The 23,505-nt window shown below is 40.4% G+C and overlaps 3 protein-coding genes across 4 annotated transcripts in view; 1 reads left to right on the top strand and 2 right to left on the bottom strand.

Moving 5' to 3' along the window:
• LOC115005280 (GATOR complex protein DEPDC5-like) overlaps positions 1-437 on the bottom strand; it is a 7,377-nt gene extending 6,940 nt beyond the window's left edge. The window contains exon 1 of the mRNA XM_029427078.1: positions 425-437. Coding sequence (XP_029282938.1) covers positions 425-437 — 13 coding nt within the window. The remainder of the gene's footprint in view (positions 1-424) is intronic.
• Positions 75-5,758, top strand: LOC115005278 (major facilitator superfamily domain-containing protein 12-like). Its single transcript, XM_029427075.1, has 9 exons — positions 75-990; positions 1,078-1,207; positions 2,144-2,371; positions 2,521-2,613; positions 2,729-2,821; positions 3,808-3,978; positions 4,078-4,172; positions 5,009-5,181; positions 5,748-5,758. The coding sequence occupies exons 1-9, from the start codon at positions 710-712 to the stop codon at positions 5,756-5,758; spliced, it is 1,275 nt and encodes a 424-aa protein (XP_029282935.1). The 5' UTR covers positions 75-709.
• Positions 5,759-10,869: 5,111 nt separating this feature from the next.
• On the bottom strand, positions 10,870-23,399 carry LOC115005279 (casein kinase I). 2 transcript variants are annotated; one of them, XM_029427076.1, is made up of 11 exons: positions 23,205-23,399; positions 22,825-22,894; positions 21,698-21,846; positions 21,370-21,604; positions 20,427-20,512; positions 20,227-20,311; positions 19,684-19,829; positions 18,458-18,538; positions 15,162-15,263; positions 13,465-13,571; positions 10,870-12,051 (listed from the first exon to the last, which is right to left on the bottom strand). In XM_029427076.1, exons 1-11 carry the CDS (start codon positions 23,379-23,381, stop codon positions 11,997-11,999), a joined length of 1,293 nt encoding a protein of 430 aa, XP_029282936.1. In that variant the 5' UTR covers positions 23,382-23,399; the 3' UTR covers positions 10,870-11,996. The 2 variants fall into 2 exon arrangements, with proteins under 2 accessions (XP_029282936.1, XP_029282937.1); XM_029427077.1 differs by lacking the exon at positions 15,162-15,263.
• Positions 23,400-23,505: the final 106 nt, after the last annotated feature.

Genomic DNA, 23,505 nt, shown 5'->3' with positions numbered 1-23,505 from the left:
ACAGTTTTTTTTTCTTCCTTCCCTGGAAAGTCAATAAAAAATTTTGAATTAAAAATAAAAGAGAGACACTAATGGCTTCACTTTACTGCCTCACAACATTCAGAAATGATTTACCCTTCAACAGTGAAGTGTAAATTCAGAGAATGTGTAATCCACATACATGGAGTACATTGAACTCACCTTTCAGGTCCAAGATCAGTAGACAACATATTTTTTATTCCTTGTATTCCCTGCTGATATCATTTTATGACACTGTGTTTTTGTCTAAACTATTACATAATGATATTGATACTTATTACATGCTCATATTTATGTAACTTTTAAAAGTAGTAGTACTCAGTGAATGTTCTACATAGTGCTAGTGTCCTACAGCCCAGCCGTGCTGTCCAGCACCTGTTAATGTCAGGCGGCTATGAAGAAGCACGCTCCCATCCCATAAAGGGTATTTATGTAACTGTTAAAGACGGTCCTGTTTGACTCTGCTCTCACACTGCACACTGAGCATGCATTTTATAAGTTCAAGTCAGATAGTGTTTCTCTATAATGACAACTGTCAGAGGGGGATACACAGAGATCCTGATGTTATCGGTCTTTCACAGTGGAACAACTTGACACATACACAAGGAAAGCTTCTTCTCATGCTCATATTGTGTAAGGCTTCTCAGCTGTCAGTGCTTCATGAGAAGAAACAAACAACTTGTGAGGTCATATGTTACTATTTACTGTGTGTGTGTGTGTGTGTGTGTGTGTGTGTGTGTGTGTGTGTGTGTGTGTGTCAGGTACACTGAGTGTGTTGCTGTCCTTTGCCTTCATCTTCAACCAGTGTCTGGGCTGTGACTCCCTCACCCCCCAGTGGGCCAGTTTGACCTACTTCATCCCGTTTATCATCGTCTTTCAGTTTGGCTGGGCCGCCACCCAGATCTCCCACCTGTCTCTAATTCCAGAGCTGGTCACCTGTGAGCATGCTAAAGTAGAACTCACTGCATACAGGTAGGTTTTATACACATAAAGTGCACCCAGCAGGACACACCGCAAGGTCATCTACATATATATGTGTGTGTGTGTGTGTGTGTGCAGGTATGCATTCACAGTGATAGCCAACATCGCGGTGTATGCAGTGGCTTACCTGCTGTTCCACATGCAGGCCGGGGGGGATGAAGACCCTCTCAGTGATGTGCTTGGACCAGTAGATATCCCCGTCTTCAGGGTGAGGAGGAGTTCTAATGAACTGACACTTTACAGTGTTCCAGAGTGGGTGGTGCTACTGAATATGACCACGAGACATTGACGGTGAATAGTAGCACTTAACATACCAGGTCCCCTTGAACAGAGCACAAGGGGCACTACTTTCGCACCACTGCAAAGAAGTGCAGTCGTATCTTGTAGTTCCCTAGCTCTAAATCATCCTGCTTGTTCTTAGGAGAAGAGGCTGAGACTGTGTTTATGCATATCTGCTGGCACAATGCAATTTTGGTACTCATAATGGCATCGACGGGGAGGCCGAAATAACCAAATTGACATCTTGCATGTTTTTCATGTAAAAAAAAGAATGCCATTTATATTTTGATGTACAGTAAATATTCCCCTTAAATTATGCTAGACTTAAAAATCAATCAAAGCTAAGCCAGTAAAAGGACGGTTTTCTTAAAGATGCCACAAACATTATCTACCAATGATATTAAATGTGATTTTCAGTAGGGATAGTGCAATTCATAATAATAATAATAATAATAATAATAATAATAATAATAATAATAATAATACTCTTCTTTATATAGCACCTGTCAAAAACAAAATATAAAAAGTAAATAAAATCCCAAATATAAAAGTAGAAATGTATTTAAAAGAATTGCAACACATTTGAATCAGTTAAGAAAAAGCCAAATATATAAATTAGTTTTAAGAAGACATTTAAAAGAGGATACTGAGTTTTCACATCAAGCATGTAAGAACTTCTCCCAACAGAATGGACTGACCTGGCTTAAATGTCTTAGTTAAAGCAGGACTGGACCTCTTTAGTCCCCTGGACAACTATATACAATAGAGTTGTCTTGTGTTTTTCTAAAACCTCAAACTGATTCAGTCTGCATTCTCACAGTGAAAGAGCAGAGGAAGACTTCTGCTGTGTTGTGTTTAATTACAGAATCTGGCGCTGATAGTGCTGGGTATCGGGGCTCTCTTCTCCCTCTTCTTCCACCTGGGAATCACAGAGAGGAAGCTGGGAGCAGGAGGGGAGGCTGGAGAAGAGGAAGGGAGGAAGAGAATGGAGGAGGAGGAGGAGGAGGAGGAGGAGCGGAGGCCACTGCTTCCCCACACCTCCTCGTCTCTTCTGCAGTGGAAGTGTTGGCTGCAGCAGCCTTCTTTTTACCAGGTAGGAAGGTCCTGACCTGAACTTCACCTGAAGCTACTCACTCACCAGTTGTTGTTCTGTGTTTGGACTGACAGATTGGGACAGGAAATGTTTGTCACTGCCTGCAGAAAACCTGGATGACAAACCTTGTGTGTTACTGTGCTCTGCAGGTGGCCTTACTCTACATGTCTACCAGGTTAATCGTAAATCTGTCTCAGACATACATCTCAATGTATCTCATCAACACTCTGGGGCTGCCCAAGGTAACACAAAATCACCAGAATCTTCATATTATCAGTTGATGGTGACCACACCTGTATCATAGCTACATGCCCCAGTCTCTCCTCAGTGTTTGTTCCTTCTTTCTCCCTCCAACAGAAGTTCATCGCAACAATCCCATTAGTGATGTTCCTGAGTGGCTTCCTGTCCTCCTTCATCATGAAGCCCGTCAGTAAACTCATTGGAAAATGTGTAAGTAAGCCTAGCGCCACACTTTAGACTTTCTTTAGACACATTTGTTTCATTCCCCCATAAAAACCAAATGGAAAGGTAGTCAGTTTATCAGGCTACTTTCATCTTTAATGCAGAATTACTGTGAATAACTACAATAATCAGGCCATGTCAGGTCAGGAGCAGTGTGTAGGATTTAGTGGCATCTAGCGATGAGGTTTCAGGTTGCTGAAAACCCCTCAGCTCACCCCTCGCTTTCCACGTAGAGAACCTACGGTGGCCTTCAGGTAACAAAACAGGAAAGGCCCTCTCTAGAGCCAGAGTTTGGTTTGTCTGTTTTGGGCTAATGTAGAAACATGGCACTGCAACATGGTGACTCCGTGAAGAGGACCTGCTCCTTATGTAGATATGAAGGGCTCATTCTAAGGTAACGAAAACACAACAATTCTTAGATAATTAGCTAATGAAAACACAGTTATGAATATTTTATTCCATTTCTGCCAATATCCCAAAGTCTGCTCATTTTTATCCAAGTTAACAGTGAGCTTTGAAAATATACCTCAGTGAAGCACAATTTTAAAGCTATCGCTCCTCTAGTACACTCTCTTTTTCAGTGTCAACACATTGTATTACCATTAACCCTTTGATCGCAACTGATGTAATGTATTTAAAAGAAATACACTTTCTAATATCTTAACAATGCAGTTGTGTAAACACAATAACTAACTATGTGAGCACGGATACATGAATACACCAGCTGAGTCATAGAAAGAGTTGACTGACAGGTTCTCTGTTGTGTCAGTAAAGCATTTCCTCGTCAGATTCCACAGTATCACTGAGTGCTAAGTAAACAATACTTGTGTGTTGAATAGCATCTGATTCTGTGTCTACACTGATAGGAGGAAATGTTTAAGCAAGAAATAAATGTTGACTTTATCCAGGGCTGGATTTCAACCAGCAGCTCACCTCCTGTCCTATACTGTGTGTCTCTCGTCTGATTGGTGCAGCTCACCTACTTCGTGGGCCTGCTGCTGATTATGGCCTTCTCCTACTGGGTGCTGTTGGAAGGCAGGATGGGTCAGCAGATTTACGGGGCCGCTGTGCTGCTGGGGGTGGGGTCAGCCACCATCCTGGTCATATCGCTCTCCATGACCGCTGAGCTCATCGGCGGTCAGACGGTAAGATGTGTGAGAGAGGGAGGGGTCGTGTGTTCTTTGACATCAGCCACTGTCTTCATCTCTCCGTCTCTCCGTCTCTCTCTCTCTCTCTCTCTGCAGCAAAGTGGAGCATTTGTGTATGGAGCCATGAGTTTCACTGATAAGGTGGCTAATGGGTTGGCTGTGATGGTCATCCAGGCTTTGCATCCTTGCCAGTTAGTACACACACACACACACACACATACACACACACACACACACACACACACACACACACACACACACACACACACACACACACACACACACACACACACACACACTAGAAGAGAAGGTGATCACCAAAGTCAGTAAGATTCATCCTCTCAATCCATCAGAAGGCTGTTGAGATGTTTCAGTGTGGATTAAACTGGTGGAGCGCCAGACTGATGAAATAACCCTGATGATGTCACAGTGATGTCATCAGGGTTATCTTGGCGGGACTTGAAGACTGCACATTTTTAACAGAAAGCCTGCGTTGCAGTCTGAGAGATATGGGCAGGGAGGTGTAACAAGATGCGATTGAGTTGCACTATGGGAAATGTAGGATCCTATACTAGGGACAAAATATCAGGAGAACTGGATTCTGACTTGATTTCTTTTTTTAATCAGTCTCACAATTCTCCCAAATGTGTGGAAGTGTGATACTAAATCACTGAAGCACTCCTTAAAGTGCAGTATTGCCAAAACATGTTGAAAAAGGTTTAAAATGTTAGTGTAATAAGTCTAAACGTAACACTTTACTGTACATTTGAACAATTGGTAAACTATACAACGTACATTACACTACACAACTGCATTACCATACTACAAAGCATACGATGATGAAAGAAAAACATTGTTGCAAACAAATAGTTAAATAAAGTAAAAAAGTCAAAGAATATATATGGTAAGATGAGATGTTCAACAAGGAAATGTAAGAAAGAAAGAGGATTTGTTTTAAGTAGTGCTTCTGGTTCTATCTGAGCCTGTAATGCGCTCTGACAGGTTGTGTTGTTTCTCTTTTGCTCAGTACTGTGGTGTGCTGTCCCGCCTGTGTGTGGTTTTATCATTACATCATGGTCATAGTAACGGGAGGCGTGGCTGTCGTCGCAGCTTTGGCGCTCTGCTCCATCCTCATCTGGCCAATCAGGATCAGACCACGTGAGTCACACTTCATCTATCTATCTATCTATCTATCTATCTATCTATCTATCTATCTATCTATCTATCTATCTATCTATATCTATATCTATATCTATATCTATATATATATATATATATATATATCTATATATATATATATATATCTATATATATATATCTATATATATATATATATATATCTATATATATATATATATATATATAGATATATATATATCTATCTATATATATATATATATATATATATCTATATATATATATATATATATATATATATCTATATATATATATATATATATATATAGTATCTATATAGTATTATATATATATATAAAGACATATATATATATATTAATAATATATATATATATATATATTAATATCTATATACATACATACATACAACATACTACATACATATATATATATCTATATATGTTATAAGGTCCTATCAGTAGTATACTATACGACCAGTGAATGTATACACATCGACTGTGTATTACAGGAATTAATCATAAGGTATTGTAATCTATATTATCAACTGCTGTACATGGATACAATATCCTGCACACCTAATATACATGAATTACTTGGATTTGTAATAGCAACAAAATGAACAGATGAAGTACGCAATAGATCGTGTGCATGTGACGTCACGCTTATTTCCCAACCCGGAAGTCAGCCATGTTGGTTGGTATACACAACCAAGACTGACGGCCCGTTCACGTGTGAGTTGCTGCAACGCTTCGTAATTTTCTTTGTATTTAAACGTCTAAGATTGAAAGAAAATACCAATCGTGTGCGCAGTGTATAATTGTGGTCATAACGCTACTCGTGACCCAGAGAAACGCTTCTTTAGATTTCCTACAATCATCAGAAACAACGATCCACAAAAGAGGGATGAATTGCTGTCTACCGAACGCCGTAAGCTGGTTTAGCAACATAACTCATGAGGATTTAACAGAAGAAAAAGCACAATTCACCCGTGTGTGTGGCGTCCACTTTATATCTGGTAAGAGCTCATGCTAAAGCTATGTCTTCAATGTTTACGTTAAACATTTGTGCTTATGATATACCCGAACACTGTAAGACCTTACTTCTCGTCAACAGGAGAAGCGGCAAAGCTTTATGATGGCAGCCATTTGCTCTTTTCTTCTGTGCATGTTTTTGTTTTGCTTATTCTTGAGCCTTCTTCACTTGCGTAAAGCAAAGCACCAATGTAAGAACATGCTTCGCTTAATCCAGCCATACAATCACAGTGTGCGAGGATAACATCGCCGCTCTTCTCACTCACAAACCACGGCTTGAGCGGTGTATCTCGAGCTCTTTGAGAGTGATTTACACGGGCATGGACGAGCACCCTGTCATCTTTCACTGATTTGGTAAGAAGACTACCAACCCAGCCAGAAACAAAGACATTAGAAGCATCTAAGCTCTTGTATGCCTTCATTTGTGCGTTGGTTGCCCACGACGTTTGTAGCACAAGATAGTTCACAATATCCGGATATTCAATCTGCGGTAATGAATCTAAATCCTCAATATAATCCGAGGGCTTTAGCGTGTACGGGTCACGGCCGCAAACTTGGACTTTTTCCTCTGAATCTTGCCTTTTCAGAGGACTCCAGAGAGTCAGAATACTTTGAGGAAGTCGGAGTTGTATTGCTGTTGTTGTTCGCTTTAGACGCCATTGTTGATTTGTATATCATCCAACATGGCGTTGCACGCATACGTCACACAGTTTTGTTTGCACACTATCTATACAATCGTCAGGAAAGAACAAGAGGGTGGGGGAGAAGGTGATGTAGAGATGTGGGGGGCTACTAATCTAAAGTGTTTTTATCAAATGTGTTTGCATAATAGTCTAGAGATCAGATCTATAATGTAGGTGTAAAGAGTTTTTGAGGTAAAAGGCACGGAATTGGACATAGAGTCTGTCTGTCTGACTTACCAACTAAATGCCATGTCTTCCTCTTGCCGTAGTTGCCACAGCCTGGAGTTCTGTCAGACTCGTAACCAATGAGAGGCGTACAGACACCATCAGCTAACTGGCCAACCATCAGCAACACACCTACACCACGGGAGACATTCACCATTCAGTGATATACAATAACAATCAATGTGTGACAGAGAAAGAACGATGCATGACAAGAGTACACATTCTCTGTATGAATTCAGTAAAAATATACATATATGTTTAGCGTTTACAAGAAAGAAATAAATATAAATGGCTAAAAAACCAACACCTGTGTAAACTGCAAGGTATCACAATATAATTTAATCAACATCCCGCAGTGCAGTCTCTATTGAATAATTACATTTTAATTACATACAGAAGATGTATTACAGGGTTATAGTATAGGACTAAATGCAACGCATTCTCCAGACAGACAGACGGACAGACAGACGGACAGACTACCTGCATATGTGTTTTGGAATCCCAGTACTGAGTGGTAGAACACCAGCAGGTAAGTGAACCACATGGAGGCACACAGGTCGTTCAGTACGTGTCCCACCGCATAGCTGAGCTTCCTGAGGGCGGGCAGAGACCTCTCCGTGTCCGACATTATGGCTCGTGGGAAATAAAACACTTCAAATAAAAATCTCAACACGCGCCTTCATCAGCTAGACTGACTAAACTGCTCAAATAGGTCCAATACTCTATCTTAAATTAGAAGAACGTTTTCAACTCTGAGAGAAGTTGAACAGAGCTGGAGAACAGAACATTTTCGGTTCCCCTTTTCACATGTTACTTGCTTTATATATATCATCTTGTTTGTCCGTTCACCAAGTTACATGTTGCCCCTGCAGGCGGAAGGACAAATAGATATTCCTTTCCATCTCGGTTTTTTATTTGCTTGTAATCAGGTGACAGAGGAGAACTGTGTCAAAGCCAGGAGCGACCAAAAAGAGCCACAGCAGAGGACACGAAGGGTTTTCATCACTTACATCACGTTTCAACAGCGACCTCACTAACTAATGAAGTTAAACGTAACGGTATGTGAGATGTTGTATCTCAGCTTTCTATCAAGTCTATCTCATTTAAGGTTACCCAAAATTAGACACAACCCCTTCTTCATACATTTCGCACGACAGCAGGAGCGTGCAATGTTAAATCCACCTCGATACAGAAAACAGCGAGCCGCTCCACCATTAACCTTTAGCTGACAAACGTTTAGCGCATCTGGTTATAAAAATACAGACAGATGTAAACAACAACGCAGACCTGATAATGATGATGAAGCATAAAAAAAACCCAGAGGTATGGACCAATAGGAAGCCCCTCTTGCTCCTCACAGCCAATAGCGGAAGTCTCGCGGGCTCAACTTCCTCACGTGACGGCAGACTGTCTACCAAAGATCGTTTACGTTTCAAAGCGAAGAAGTGTGAGAGATATCCTCAACTCACTTCCGCCGTTGCTGAGTAGATGTTGCATATGAAAAGTTTCAATGAACATCTAATAAATCACTGACAATGTGCCCACTATAAGGGAATATTATAAAAACAGGTGCTGGACTATTATTCTACATAGTTGGCATTGCTCAAATAATTGTAAAAATTCTGTTTTTTAATACAACAGTGCAGAAGTCAGCCTCTCCAAAAAAGTACAACACTGGCTATGTTACATAAAGGTATAGTCATTGTATAGAAGTAAAATCACACTCACAGTTCCACTTGTGTATAAAGTGTGCCGCAATACTACATGACTTTATTTCTACACCCTAGAGAAGCAGGTTTACTGGATGATTTGGATAACTGTGCCAAACAGTTAGAAGTAGAAAGATAAAAATCAACCCATGTGGGAATGCTGTGTCTGGATTTTCAATACTTTATTATTTAGATATTTGAGAGGTTACTAGATTTGACATCATCTTTATTAAGTAGAGCAAAACCTCACCTTTGATTATTTTTCATTGCTTTTCTAAGAGCTCTGTTACTGTCCATAAACACAACATTCTCATCATTATTTTGCCCGTGTTATTCAGTCACAGCATATCCAAGCCAATGAGGCATCACATTTAGGACGTCCTAAACCTCCCTCAAATGTAATGTCCGTCAATCTGAGATTGTCTCTTGTAATGCACTAAATCTCTCTTTTAGCCCATCCTTGGATACCCATATAAGAAATAAGAAACAATGCTAAAATCTTTCCTGTAAATACATCAAAATTAGGTGTTTATCTCCTACTGACAGAGTGTTATTCATGCTCGTCAATTACTTCTCTCAACTGACAATTGTTCCCCTCTTAATCAAAGTTAACATTAACATACAGTAGTTGCTCAATGTGGCAGGAAGAAAAACAAAGATCACAGAATTAAACACTTTACTTCTGCTTTACCCTCCATTGATTGGTTGCCCATTGATATTTAAATAAACAATTTGCAATGTGTTGAAAGTATTACCACCTCTCATTTCAAAGTGTTCCAGAGCATAAAGTGAGATTACCAGGATTGGATTTGAGGATGCTTTACAAACACTGTGTGGAGATGAGGCCAGGATCACCATCATATTCTGCATCTCCTTATACTATGTAATAAAAATAGTGCCAATATTATTTACATTTCTACACAATTTATGTTAACATTCTTATTGAGCATGTTAGCAGAGCAACAACTACTACAACTACTGTACCTTAATAATCTTAATTACCATTTTATTTCACTTCCCTTATTGAATTGCTCATCCCACTGGAGATGTAGGCAGTGAACCAAAGCTGGGAACAGACTGACTGCTGAGGAACAAAAATAAACTTTGTATCTCAACTTTTATCCATTTTACAGTTTTAAAATGACCGTTAGTCTCACAATCATGGCTGTAGGCCCTTAGTATTGAATTGTGCTTGCTTAGCCCTTTCCTGTCTGTACAAGACATTCATTCCGTCTCATAAATAGGTTTCATTATGTATTTGGTTAAAGCACTCACTAATGGCCTTTTTTAAGGTAAGACACTACAGGGAAAAACATTTTTTTCTCATACTGAGCCTAGAAATCTGCACTATAGTAGCACTTCAATTACATACACAGAACTTCCCAGTTTCATTCCCCTCTAAAATCTTAAGGTTTTTAGAGGAGTTTGCTCATGCATCATTCATAGCCTGATTTATGTGGGAAATTGATTATTTGTTTTTATGGTTGTTGACAGTATTTTCTAATTTGTGTGATAAAAAGAAAAATTCAAAATCTGCTCTCTAAAAACATTTGACAAGAATTTTCAACCTGACTTTTTCCAATGTACAGATTACTGTTGGTTCAGAGAAGCACATATTCAATAAGATGATGCCTCATTTGCATATTTAACAATTCAGAACTCTGACTTGAAATACAAAGAACAATTCTCTTTATGCAAGTAATCAACTGGGGAAGTTTCATGGTTTCTATTTGTAACAATGTTCACCCTATTAACCTGGAGTGTCTACCCTTAAAAAAAAGGGCTGAGTTTTAATATCACCAAATATCGTCAGACACTTCAGACTTCCAACACTGAACATTGAGCAAGGTAATGACGCTTTCCAGATAGATCTGTCTCTGATTTGATCCTGCACTAGTTATTTCTAGCATTGCAATTTGCACTTTGTGAGGGAACCAAAACATTAAGGGACTGACAGAACTTTGTGATGAAGGTAAAGAATAATGCTTCAGTTCATATTCTCCACTCATGTCCTGCCTGCATGATCACACTGTTAAATAATACACTCCAACATAGGCAAAAACATCCCTCAGACACTGAAAATAATATTGTTTAAGATCCCTTTAAATAAAGATCAGCCTTTATTTTTTTGGTTGTTTTTTAATGGAGTTATCCGACTTTCCATCCTCCAACCCAGAGAGAAAGAGGGGAAAAAACAGAAAATTAAAAATACAAGTTATTTAAAAAGAAAAGAAAAGAAAAAAACATTTTGAGGAACACACTCCAAGCTACAAAAAACAAACTTCTTGAACTCAAAAAGACAGAAGAAAACACAGGTTCCAAGTTGTAGACAGTCTTTTTAGTTACAAATTAAAACAGGAAAAAGCATAGTTTTCACATAAACATCTTTTAACTTTTGATTCTGGTGGTTGTGAGGTTTTCCTCTGAGGGTAAATGTGTCTGAGAAGTACACTGAGCCCAATCCGTTGCAGGAAATAGACCGAGCCGCTCACGGTGTACTTCCGTTGACCCTAGGGAATAAAAACTTTATAGACTATGTGCGAGAGCTGCATCTTTTTGTCCAACAAGTCTCTTTATGATGAGCTTGAGAAAGTGTGCAGCGTGTTTGTACATATGTGTGTGTGTGTGTGTGTGTGTGTGTATGTTTTGTGTGCACGTGTGGTCCGACAGTCTCAATGCTTCCCATCCTTTTGTTGTCCTCTCATCTGCATCTCCTCAGAAATACACTTCTCTCTCCTCTGAACCAGTCAGTAAGGAAGAAAAAAAACAAAAATAGAGAACTAGCCAGTCTGCCAGTAAACCAGCTGAAAGGAGTCTGTCAGCCAATCAGCTTGCCCTTTACAGTCTATCAACTGTTTGTTTGTGGTCACTTGTATTCCCCAGCGGTTTGTGTTGATCCAGTTTCAGTTCAGTTTGTGACCATAAATACATGTAGACTCGCTGGTACAGCTAGTCCACAATTAAAGCTCCGAGGTGGAACAGCAAACACGTGACTGTCTGCTCCTTTGAGAGCAGGAGAAACCAGTAGATCATCTTAGCAAACATAATCTGCTGCCCGGTGGTCCAGCCAGTCCAGCCGACCCAAGGTAAACTACAGAGAAGGAGGGTGAGAGGGGGGCTGAGGGGGAAGAAAGAGAGGGTTATATGAAGAGGGCTAGAGAGAGAGAAAGAACACAAAGAGAGCAGGGCTTCTCTCTCGTCTCTCGTCTTCATTTGTGTCTCTGGAGAGCTTTCCTCTTCCTCCTCTTGAAGAAACAGCAGCACCTGCAACACACAAATTACTTCAAATTAGGGCTGAACGCTTCTGAAAGATCTAACTATTTTGACTGATAATGCAATTCTGATATGATTTGCAATATTAGAGGGAATTATAAGTTGGCATGGTTACCGTGTCAGAACCATTGTGCAGAACTGCAATATTTCACTTAAAATTGTATTTCTTACACACATTTTGCGACACGTTTAGGGGGAAAACTAATGATATTGCGATAAAGATTCAGATTTATTGTTTAGCCCTACTTCAAATACAGCTCATTCAATTCTTTCAAATATACTTTTCATTTATTTTAAGTAACAATGAACTTTGTGAGTTAAACATGTGAACTCCTGTTCAGTTAACCAATTAAAAACACAGATTGCTTTTGTCACGTCACTTTATGACCACAGAATATAATAAATGTAAACAGAAAACCAGCAGACCTTTTGGACTATCAGCATTTTTTTAGTGAAAGGTCAACACTTCCTAACGCTCTGCTTTTTACAGTAAAATTGACTACGCCACAGGAAGTCTCGGTGACAGTCACAGAAGTAACTTAGCCCGGGTTTGTAAAAATTTCAGATAAAAGGGATAAAAACTTAACTTATTAGACAGGTTTTTCTAAGAGTAACACCAGGCGTACACAAGCTGTGCATTTGGAGATATTATAATATTTATTGATAAAAAGGCCATAAATAACTATTGGCCTTTACTATAAATAACTAGTATATACCCAATTATCCCTGTCAGTAGTAATGACACAAAGTAAGCGAAGTACAAACAAATGTTTAGTAATATTTTTGTGTTTTTTTGTATTTTGCAATTAATAAATATAATTATGAAAAAAAAATGACATTTGTAAAAATAAAAGCCTGTGTCAGATGTGTAAAGATCGAGCAGTTTATTGGCTACACAATAAAAGAGTCCTCGTGGGACTGGACTACTGCAGGCTCCGTCTGTAAACAGAAGAAGAGGGCTGGCACTTCCTTATCAGGTAGACACTGATTGGCCTTGATGGCTGTAGAAATCGAAACGAAGCACCGATTGGCTCAGATCAAGTGTCAATCGAACGCCTAATTTTATCAATGTGACTATGTTCAAGATGGAAATGTTTTGTACTGGAAACGATGTGTGGACATCGACAATGAAACCGGAAGTGTTTTTTAAATCATTACTGCCGACGGGACAATAATGAGACATCATAGGTAAGTTATGGGTTTGACTGCGAGTGTGCTTGCTTATGTGATATGCCTACTGTACTTTCTGTTGTGATTTTGATCTCAAAACAGTTTATCTCACTAAATAGATGAGATTCGAAGCTTTCTAAAAATATGCGGCATTACGCAATAACTCCAACTACAGCTGACTGGGCACAACTGTAGTGCCTCTTAAGAGGTTAACTGATGTGTGCGTGACCTTACTTGGTATCATCAGCCACTTCCACCTCTGCATTGGCTGTGATTGGTGCGTTGGAGTGTCCTGCAGTGGGGTCGTCTGTATTCAGCTCCCCATTGGTTGAACTCATCACCTGGAGGTGAGAAATGGAAGAGAGGTGGATAAGAGCAGGTGGACCAATGCCCCTTGCATCACGTCCACACTAAGGCAGATACATCTGAAAACGCTGTTCATGAGTGAAAACAACAAGCGTCCACAGCTGTTTTACACGGACACACCAAAACAATGGAGAAGCAGATAAAAGCCATCTTCTTCTTTCTTCCACATGTGCATTACAACCAGAGAGCAGTGACAAACAGAGCCCAGGTCCTCAGTCCACCTGTGTCCTGCTCTCCATCCTCACAAAGCAAAAGACTGTTTTCAAAAGTAGCCATCTTAATGTGGACGTGGTATTCCATAAGAGCTGTGACCTCCAGGGAAGCTTCAGGCATCGTCAACATTCATTTTGTTGCCATGCAAAGTAGCGGCGCAACAGCAGCAGCCCTGACATCACATACAGGCTCGCACGGTTTTGCTACGACTGTTTAGTTCCTTTAAAAATTTCACCCATCTCTATTTTTTCCCCATCCCTTCAGTGCACCTGACATGCCTGAAAAAAAAAAAAATATTTATATTGTTTTAATGCAATAATTAATAGCTCACCCACTCCATGCAAATACTGCAGAGGCTTGAGATGCATTAATGTAAATGAAGAACGCAACAACATCTACATTTCAGCGAGCTGCACTCACAATGCCACGATGAGCTGGCATATGATGAGCCTCATTGTAGGCATCATAATGACTTGTTTGATATTGGTGGTGACACATAATCATGAGAAGATTCACAGTGCCCGTTTGCTTCTTTGTTTTCATGTTTTATTTCCCTGTGGACTGCAACCAAATGATATCCTGTATGCTGGAGTGTTAAAAAACAAACAAAAGGTGGCATATTTAACGTGGCGGGAGCTGCTCTGCATACGCGAGCCTCATCTGTTGTGGCTAAAGTAAATCATCATTAACTCTAGTTTGCTGGACAGAATGAACTAAATCCTAATGTTTCAACATGGATTATGTAGCATAATGTGTCATTTCTCAGTAAACATCAACTTTGCAACACAAGAACTACCTCATCACCACTACATGTTGCTCTAGCGACCACTACAATCAAATAACAGCATGTATGAGGTCTATAGCGCATGACGCAACCCTGCATTTATCAGAGTTAAAGGCCAAATGAAAGTTGAATTTTTCTTCACTAAAGTCCTGTCACACAGAGTTTATATATAACAAGGGGATTATAAACTCACACCAACTCTTATGATCTCAGCAATAACTACCAACGTCACTTCTGCTAATTTTCTATTGTTTATTCTAGTTGTTGCTACAAACACAGTCTGAGACGGTGTCACTGCTCAGCCTCCATCATGTGTCTCTACACCCTCTTCTCCAGGCCACAACCTTCTGTCCCCTTGCAGAAAGTCTCCATTATTTTAATGTGAAAAAGGGCACGTTAGTCTGAAACATAACATGGATACACTAGTGTTTTTTGGAATAACTGAGGTTGTGAGGAAACATCCTTGCAGTCAGCCCTGCTCTGTCTTTGAGAAGTTCATGCAGGTAGACAGATAGACAGGTAGGCAGACAGACAAGAAGCCAGCAGAGCTAACGCTTCCTCTCAGTACCTGGACGGACCCGCCCAGCCTATCAGCAGTGAGATGGGAGCCCAGCAGCTCTCGATTGGTCACTGGAGTGGGCTGCGACTCACTGCCTTTCCCCTCTGGAGACTAGAGGAGACAGGAAGCCGATCGCAGGAGAAACGAGATGGGGGTGGGGGAGGGGAGGGAGGGGTGGTGGCGGTGGAGAAGGGAAAAGGAGAAGAGCACAAGTAAGATGAAGAGGAGGCTCGCCATGGAAAGGGGAAGACAGGGTGGAAAAACAAGAGAGAAGAAGGAAAAGCAGTAAGGCGAAGGAGAAGTGGGAAGACAAGCAGATGGAAAAGAGGAGTGGGTGGGTGAGGAGCAGTGAGGGGGGGGGGGGGGGGGGGGGGGGAGGAGAATGAGGAAAGAGTGAAAAAGGAAAGAGAAAAGAAATAGTGAGTTCAGAGTCAGTATTTGGTGGAGGAGCAACAGGAGGGTGAGCACCGTACAGTAAGTGCTCAGGAGACTGCCCAAGTGTGGAAGCCCCATGCCGAAGGGGAAGGAGGGGCTCTATTTACTGTGTTGCCTCAACCTCACCTGCCTCACAGGCCTGCAGTGCAACCTAACTACTGGTGCCTTTGTAAACCTGGACTGATACGTTTGTGAATGTAAAAGAAGGAGTGGGCTGTATAACCAGTACAAACCGCTCAACACATGCACAGATATTGATTGGGAAACACCATTTGTTCTGCTATAAAGTGGGTTGGAATTGTCAGGCCACATTAAGTATTTTAAAAATGCTTTTTCTTATCGAGATAGTTTTTGATAAACACTCACATTATCACTGATGTATTTTCTTCAATACACGTTACCTGGTATGAGCAATACATTATTCACTCCTCTCCCCAGTTAGTGTCAGTTGAGCACAGCCTACAGAGCAGCTCAACAACAGATATGAGACGTGCTGCTCCATGTTTCACCTTTCTCTACTTCCATCGCAGAACGTTTTGAGAGGAGGTCATTTTACAACAAAAATCTCATTTTACTCCTGCGCTGATCTGTGTACAATAACACAGTGATTCAACCGACAACATGAGCCTAGCATAATATACAGTACAAGGACATACATCTTCGATTATACTGCCCTTTGTCAATGTGTGGCTTGTTTGTATGAATGTGTATATGGACTAATGTTGTCACGGTTCTCCAATATCCAATTTTGATAAAGTACCACACAAACTAACATTTTTTACCATTTTCAATAAATAGCACAGCAACTGGATTTCTATAACACATGAACACATTGAATCATTTTCCTGTCCCGTGAGTTTCTGTTTTCTGTAATAAAATTAAATCACAGATGCAATAATTAGGTTTCCCCAAAAAAGCTTTCACGTCAAACTCCAAATGCATCGTCACAAACTAAATTCAAAGATACGGAAGGATTATATTATACAACATCAGCCCAAGAAGACGCAGTCGGACAGATAAAGATTTTTTGATGAAAATGAACATCAGGCACAACATATGTAAGCTGTGGATCCTACAGCTGCCATCCTGCCTGAAGACGCAAACAACAAACCTCCCACAGCCTCAGCGTGTTCAGGCTTTCCTGTCCATCAGTGTCAAAACACATCTACTGTCCACCCTCGCAATTTTGTAAAACCGTCACACATGAAAAAGTCCAACCAATACTTTACACTGGCATTATTATTATTATGTTACCACAATGTTTCCATTATCTGGTAATTACTGGGTTTTTTTTTTTTTTGTTTGTTTTTAACAGGTAAAATCTGTTGAAGTCTGACATATTTAATTTTCTCCGGTCATAATGTCTGGTGACAATAATTACCTCTACGCACATTTTGAATTGTATTAAAGGCTAACATTTCCTCAATTTATTATCACTCCGTCCCCTTCGTGCTTAATGAGGAATGTGCTGAACCAGCCATCCAAACCATTATTATTATTATCATACAAACGCACAACGAGATGTTGCTGTGAGGAAAGCACTCCACGGTTATGGAGGCTTGAATTTCTTAGCGTCCTAGGACGTCCTCATAAGGGCATTTCAGCTAAATATATCCCAAGTGCAGCAAACTGGGTGGAGGATCCTCTTGTTCTTCATTTCGTCCCACATGTCTCACACGAGTGCAAGCCGCTGCAGTTCAGCGCGGGAGCGGTCACACAAAGGTAACGGTAGGCGCTGTGGTTTTAGAAGTAAAATGATGAGTCAGCAATAGGTTACTGCTACATTTCCCTTTGTTTTCAAAGAGTTTTTATTCTAGGCTATTTTATTTATATAAACAAACGGATATTATTTGATTTCAAGTCGGCAACACCATGCCGTATCGAAAATGTTATGAGTTATTAAGCACGTTAGTCTACTGACCAGACTTATTTTATGTTATTAATGTATAATCAAAAGTAGTACTACTACTTTTCACTTAAATTAAATAAATCTATATAACTTAATGATGTCAATCTCTATATAGCCTGCCTAACAATTGTTTTGAAGCACAATAAACACTTTCAAACAACTTTCCAGCACACAGTAATTGGTAAAGCAGGGTTTCCATTGTCTATCGAAGTGGTACAAAAAATATTAAAACTATCAATAACAACTTTATTGTAGTCCGTTAACCTTTCCTAATTTGCGGCTTTCTTTAGTGTTGATTATTTAGTGTTGTTAATCCTGCAGATAACCTGCTTTATCAAGTGGAGGAAATAAGAAAGTGACAAGGTAGCAGTACTGTGAATGAGAGGCTGCTTCGTGTGGCCAGCAGTGTGTATCTGATGTTCAGTGAGAAAAAGGATGACCTTTTCACTACACAGGCACATACATGCTAGGGCTGCGGTCGAAAAGTAAAAAAAAAAGATGTCCTATGTTTTTTCTTAACCACTTTTCCTTGACCTCAATGGAAAACGTCATGAGGTCAAGGAAATATGTGAAGGAGAAACCATAAGGACCATAACACTTACACAGGGCAAAGTAATTATGCAGCGGCGGAAGTTATTGATGTGGGTTTGCTATCGTTTTAAATGTTGCTGCTGCAAGGAATTGTGGGACAACATTGTCTCCTTTCCTTTGGTAAAGGATGGTACAGTGTCCCCTCTGCTAAAGGAGATGAGAAAGGAAGCACCTTTCCTTAGCAGTTAGAGAACTCTTCCTCAACTAAAAAGACTTTGTGATCGCAGTCATGGTTTTTAAGATGGTATTGACAGTTTGTCAGTTTCTCATGTGCGGAATCTGTTGCAAATATTCAGACTCTACTAAAATCATGTGAAGTGCAACACTAACATGACCATGTTGCATCTGTGTTCAGAGTGAGAGCGTGTACCTGGTTTTTGGTCTGCGGGGCTTTCTCTCGGTTGCTTGTTTGAAGTGGAGTCTCACTGGCGACTGGACCAATAGGAGTGGGCTAAACACAAAGGAAGTATGGATTAACAAGGGATCAGAGGAAGGAAATACACATTTGGTTACATTTCAATTATGAGGACTTTATATCCTATTATTGATCTATTGCAGTGGAGCCCAACCTTTTTTCTCGTGACCTATGAAAAAAATGTTTTGTCATCTTGCGAATCCTTGTCACATGGTGCACATTTTGCTCCGAGGTGGCCGCTTCAACCAAACAGTGATTTTTACTTCTCAGATCGTTTCATTTTTGCCAATTACCCAGTAATTCATGAGTAAGATCATTGATTAAAAAACAAACCCTGGACAATAATTCTAAACATCTAAAGGTTTGTTGACCCCTCACCCCGTAATCTTTTTATTATTAGGCATATTTAATAGTATGAAAATTGCCATTCATTCATTTAAATGTGTAAATAATTAATAGACATGGAGAGAAAAAATGAACAGACAACGACTGTGTGCTCACTTTTCATGTCAACACACATGAAGCAGATGAAAGTTTTATTTCCCTGCAGTGACAGCGGAAGCCATTAACATCACTGAGAACATTTTACCTAAACAGACAAATATTAACGATGCAATTTTACTTTGCCTCAGACAGACGACTTCTCATGGCTGTTTTAATTTTATTCTGATGACTGAACTTGAAATCTATGGGAAATACACATCAGGAGACTTTACTGGTGTGACAGTCTGACAGTGGTCAACCACTTTCAAGCGGCACCTGCCATTAGGAAACGGTATATGCCGGTGAACCATATACACCATCAGCCACGGAGACGCGCTGTGAGTTACTTAACGTTACGATAGGTCACCCTCAGTCAGTTCTAATCTGTGAAAACGGCAGACGGCCTTCAGATTTTTCCGGTTTTATTTATCCCACTCAAATGTTAAACCTCACTGCTGAACTCAAAGATGAGTAGTATATATATATATAGTATATTCAGATTACAGTTTGTAAAGAAGCTTAAACATGAAGGAAAGTCTTTGACTTTCTGGAGGTATGGAGGAATTAATAGCGTGACTACTTTTTTACAGTAAATCAGCCAAAAGATTATACATCACTGTTGAACTGACCTCTCAGTACTGACCTAAACCTAGCAGTAAGTTCAGCTCAGACAGCTGACTGTGTGTGCAGCAACTAACCAGTGGCTTTCCAGTCCAGTCGTACTGGTAGTCAAAGATGTATCCATTCCTGTCAAAGAGGTCCGTAAAGAGTTTCCTCAGGTAGTCGTAATCTGGCTTCTCGAAGAAGTCCAGCCGACGCACGTACCGCAGGTAGGTGGCCATCTCTTCTGTTACATACACACAGGTACCAAACCCACACACACAGACACACACACACACAGACACACACACAGAGACACACACACACAGAGACACACACAGAGACACACACACACAGACAGACACACAGAGACACACACAGAGACACACACACACAGAGACACACACACACAGACAGACACACACAGGGACACACACACGGACACACACACGGACACACACAGAGACACACACAGAGACACACACACACAGACACACACACAGAGACACACACAGAGACACACACAGAGACACACACACAGAGACACACACAAGATTTGATCAACATATGCTAACCTGATCATATACCCAACAGCTTCACAGAAACAGTGATTCTTTTTGTAGAAGCGTGTGCATACGAACCCGGAAAGTTTTCACACAGGACTTCTATTGGTGTGTCTCTCTTCGTGTCTCCTATCTTCTGGTAACGTTCTTTCAGAGTGTCAGCCTAATGAAGACAGAGACATAGAGGAATTATTTTCCTAAGAGGTAAAGGAAGGATGCAAGGCTGCTGAAGACGGGATGAAGGGGGAAGAACAAAGATGACTGAACTGCTTCCTCACCTTGAGTCCCTGCCAGGGTAGGCTGCCTCGCAGGAAGTACATGAACATGTGGCCTAGAGCTTCCAGGTCATCGCGCCTGCTTTGTTCTGAAAGACAGAAAAACCAAGGCTTAGATTACTCTCCACCACGACAGATCTTAATGGTTAATGGTTTACAATTGTGATGATACATTAATCTTTTGGGTTATTTATTCAGCAAATACTGACAAAATAAATTTGAAGATGTCACCTTGGGTTCTGGAAAATTCTGGAAGGCATTTTTCATGATGCTCATATTTTATAGACTAAACAATTAATGAAAAAATAATTGTCACATTACTCTGCAATGAAAACAATAAATAGTTGCAGCCCTAATAATTTCTCTGAGGGAACCCACCTGTCAATTCAAGCGGCCACGCTCTTAAAATAAGTTGAACGAGTGAGTTATATAAATATTCAGCCCCACCTGGTCGTCTATGGGAGAGCACCATATGTTTTCCGGGGTAATTTTTAATCACACAAAGCTCCAATTGGCTCAATTGTTAATCCTTCCAACAGTATGCTTCTTCTTTTAATTACCAGTTAAATGTAATAAGTTACTCTGTGGTACTTCCACATCACTCTTTGTATTTACATTAGTGCTTCGCTTTGCATCAAACTCTCTCCACAGATGTTCTCTGGTAGAACTGTTTGTATTCATTTTGTTGGGGTTTCTACAATACTTTTACCGAACTCAGCAGAATCTTATTACTTTCCTCAGAATTGTAGAAAGAAAATATTAATATACAGAACATATTGAAATAAACACTAAAAGAAACCAGAACCATTTTGCTGAGGTTCTGCGAGTGATCACATGCACACAGCCTTCACAAGTCTTTAGACAGCTATGGGTGATATGCTATGGATCTATGATTTGTGGTAAGAGTGGTATATGTGTGCATATATAGCACAAGGGAGCCGCTCACCTTTCCCCAGATGTGTATTGATGCTCATATATCTAGCAGTTCCAGTCAGACTCTTGTGTTCTCTGTATGGGATGTGTTTTTTGGTCTCTGGGTCTATGTATTCCTTCGCCAGGCCAAAGTCTATGATGTGGATGGTGTGTTGGCGTTTGGAGCCAGGCCGGCCCACCAGGAAGTTCTCCGGCTTTACGTCTCGATAGATCAGGCTTCTGGTGTGGACAAACTCCATACGGGTTATCTAAGGGAAAGAACACAGCAAGAAAGGCTGAGCTAAGTGATCCAATAATAAACTAAAAGTGTTTTTGAGATTTAAAAAAAGATTCTGTTATACCAGCTGTATGGCTATCATGAGTACAGTCTTTAGAGAGAAGGTCCGGTCACAGAGGTCAAACAGATCTTCTAAGCTGGGTCCAAGTAGCTCCAGAACCATAGCATTGTATTTACCACACGGTCCAAAGTAAAATACCTGCGGTACGCCCTCTGGATAAATAGACAAAGAAAGGACAGTCAGAACAGGAGTTGGACATGGGCACATTCATGAATAAACACAATACATTGATCTGTTGCCGTCTGGCAAGCGATACTGAAGCATCTGCTGTCGTACCACCAGACTACAGAGCAGCCTCTTTCCTCAGGCTGTAGGACTCCTCAACTCATCCTCCACACTCCGACAAAATACATTGTTCAGTTTTTTCTTGTGTTGCATTATGGGACTACAACTTGCATTTCATTGTGCAACCCTGTGTTGTAGAATGACAATAAATTAACCTTGAACCTTAAAAAAACATCAATCATCACTGCATCCTTTTGAGAAGTAACTGCAATTCCCACAGACAGCAGATAAACTGTCAGCAGCTGAAGGCCACCACGCTGTATTTTATCCTGGGGTGGGTTGACTCAGCCCACAATACAATTCTTAGCTCAACATCAAGTTTATGATATATGATACATATGTACTGTATATGCATATGTTTCCACTGCAGAGAGCCAGGGTTTAATATCCAGTAGCAATTATTCTGGCTTGGTCATGTGTGCTAATGAACTTAATTTGTCAGGTTGGACACTTGCTGCACTAACAACACATACTGGCTGGTCTGAGTGTCGGAACAATAGAGGAATAGCATGAACCTCCCATGTGTTACAATGGAAAGAAAGTGTGAAGATATGTCCGAAAACATAGAGCCTACACCCTTCCCAGGTCAAAAGTACAGTTAGCAGAAGAACTGCAGTGCATAATGAAACAGGCGTTCCAAATTGGGGGAAAATATGGGGGAAATCAGCAGAAAATAAAGAGAATATGGCACTTCTCTTTGAGAAATCATGGTAAAATCATAATTATAAAAAGTCTTATTGGCTTATTGTCACAGCTAACTTCAATGTAAATGTTGGTCACATGCAAACCCTTCCATTAAAACTCAGCTGATTGTCACGGTAGAAGACCTGACAAGTGGTTCTCACCTGAACTTCCCAGCTGTTTGTAGAAGCGATATTCTAGGTGGAGCTGTGGCGCCCGCGACTTGATCGGCTCCTACAAAGGAGGACCATGTTTGAATTAGAATAGTTCTGTCACAACAGAGGTAGTAAAACTCATAAAACACAATTCATAATACCAATTATTTGACACTACTACCATATTCAGTCCACTCAAACCCAACTTTTATGTTCCAAGTATATGATGGTTTAACTACAATGTGAAACAGCGTTTTGTCCCTTTCAAGTTTATTATTTTATTCTGAAATATGGATTAATAATGGTCCTTCTCATTATTACAGGACACAATTTAAGTGTGTTGCCCTACGATACTATACACTATATGCAGAGAACTTATTTTGTTTTACCAGTTTGATAGCCACATATTCATTGGTGTACAGGTTCTTTCCAAGTCGCAGCTCTCCAAAGTTCCCACAGCCGATCTTCTTCCCGACACGGAAGTTTGGTCCAACCATCAGAACCCCGGAGTTGGAGCTGGTACCCCGGCCACCGTGCCCTGATCGACTTCCCGTCTTCCCAGGCATCCTCTTTCCCTCTTCCGTCTCCCCCTTCCCTCCACCACCACCACCACCACCTCCTCCTCCACCACCTCCTCCTCCACCACCACCACCTCCTCCCCCAACTCCTCGCTTGTCAAAGTCCATCAGT

This window comes from Cottoperca gobio, unplaced genomic scaffold (genome assembly GCF_900634415.1).
Source record: "Cottoperca gobio unplaced genomic scaffold, fCotGob3.1 fCotGob3_292arrow_ctg1, whole genome shotgun sequence".
Taxonomy (NCBI): Eukaryota; Metazoa; Chordata; class Actinopteri; order Perciformes; family Bovichtidae; genus Cottoperca; species Cottoperca gobio.
This window is presented reverse-complemented; position numbering and strand designations above follow the sequence as displayed.

Coding starts and splice junctions, on each gene's coding strand:
- LOC115005279 (XM_029427076.1), bottom strand. CDS start 23,381: ATGCCTGGGAAGACGGGAAGTCGATCAGGGCACGGTGGCCGGGGTACC. Junction 19,830..20,226: donor CCTGTGTGAAAACTTTCCGG/GTTCGTATGCAC, acceptor ATGTAACAGAAG/AGATGGCCACCTACCTGCGG. Junction 13,572..15,161: donor GGCTGGGCGGGTCCGTCCAG/GTACTGAGAGGA, acceptor TCTCACCTCCAG/GTGATGAGTTCAACCAATGG.
- LOC115005278 (XM_029427075.1), top strand. CDS start 710: ATGTTACTATTTACTGTGTGTGTGTGTGTGTGTGTGTGTGTGTGTGTG. Junction 2,372..2,520: donor AGCAGCCTTCTTTTTACCAG/GTAGGAAGGTCC, acceptor TGTGCTCTGCAG/GTGGCCTTACTCTACATGTC. Junction 2,822..3,807: donor GTAAACTCATTGGAAAATGT/GTAAGTAAGCCT, acceptor TGATTGGTGCAG/CTCACCTACTTCGTGGGCCT.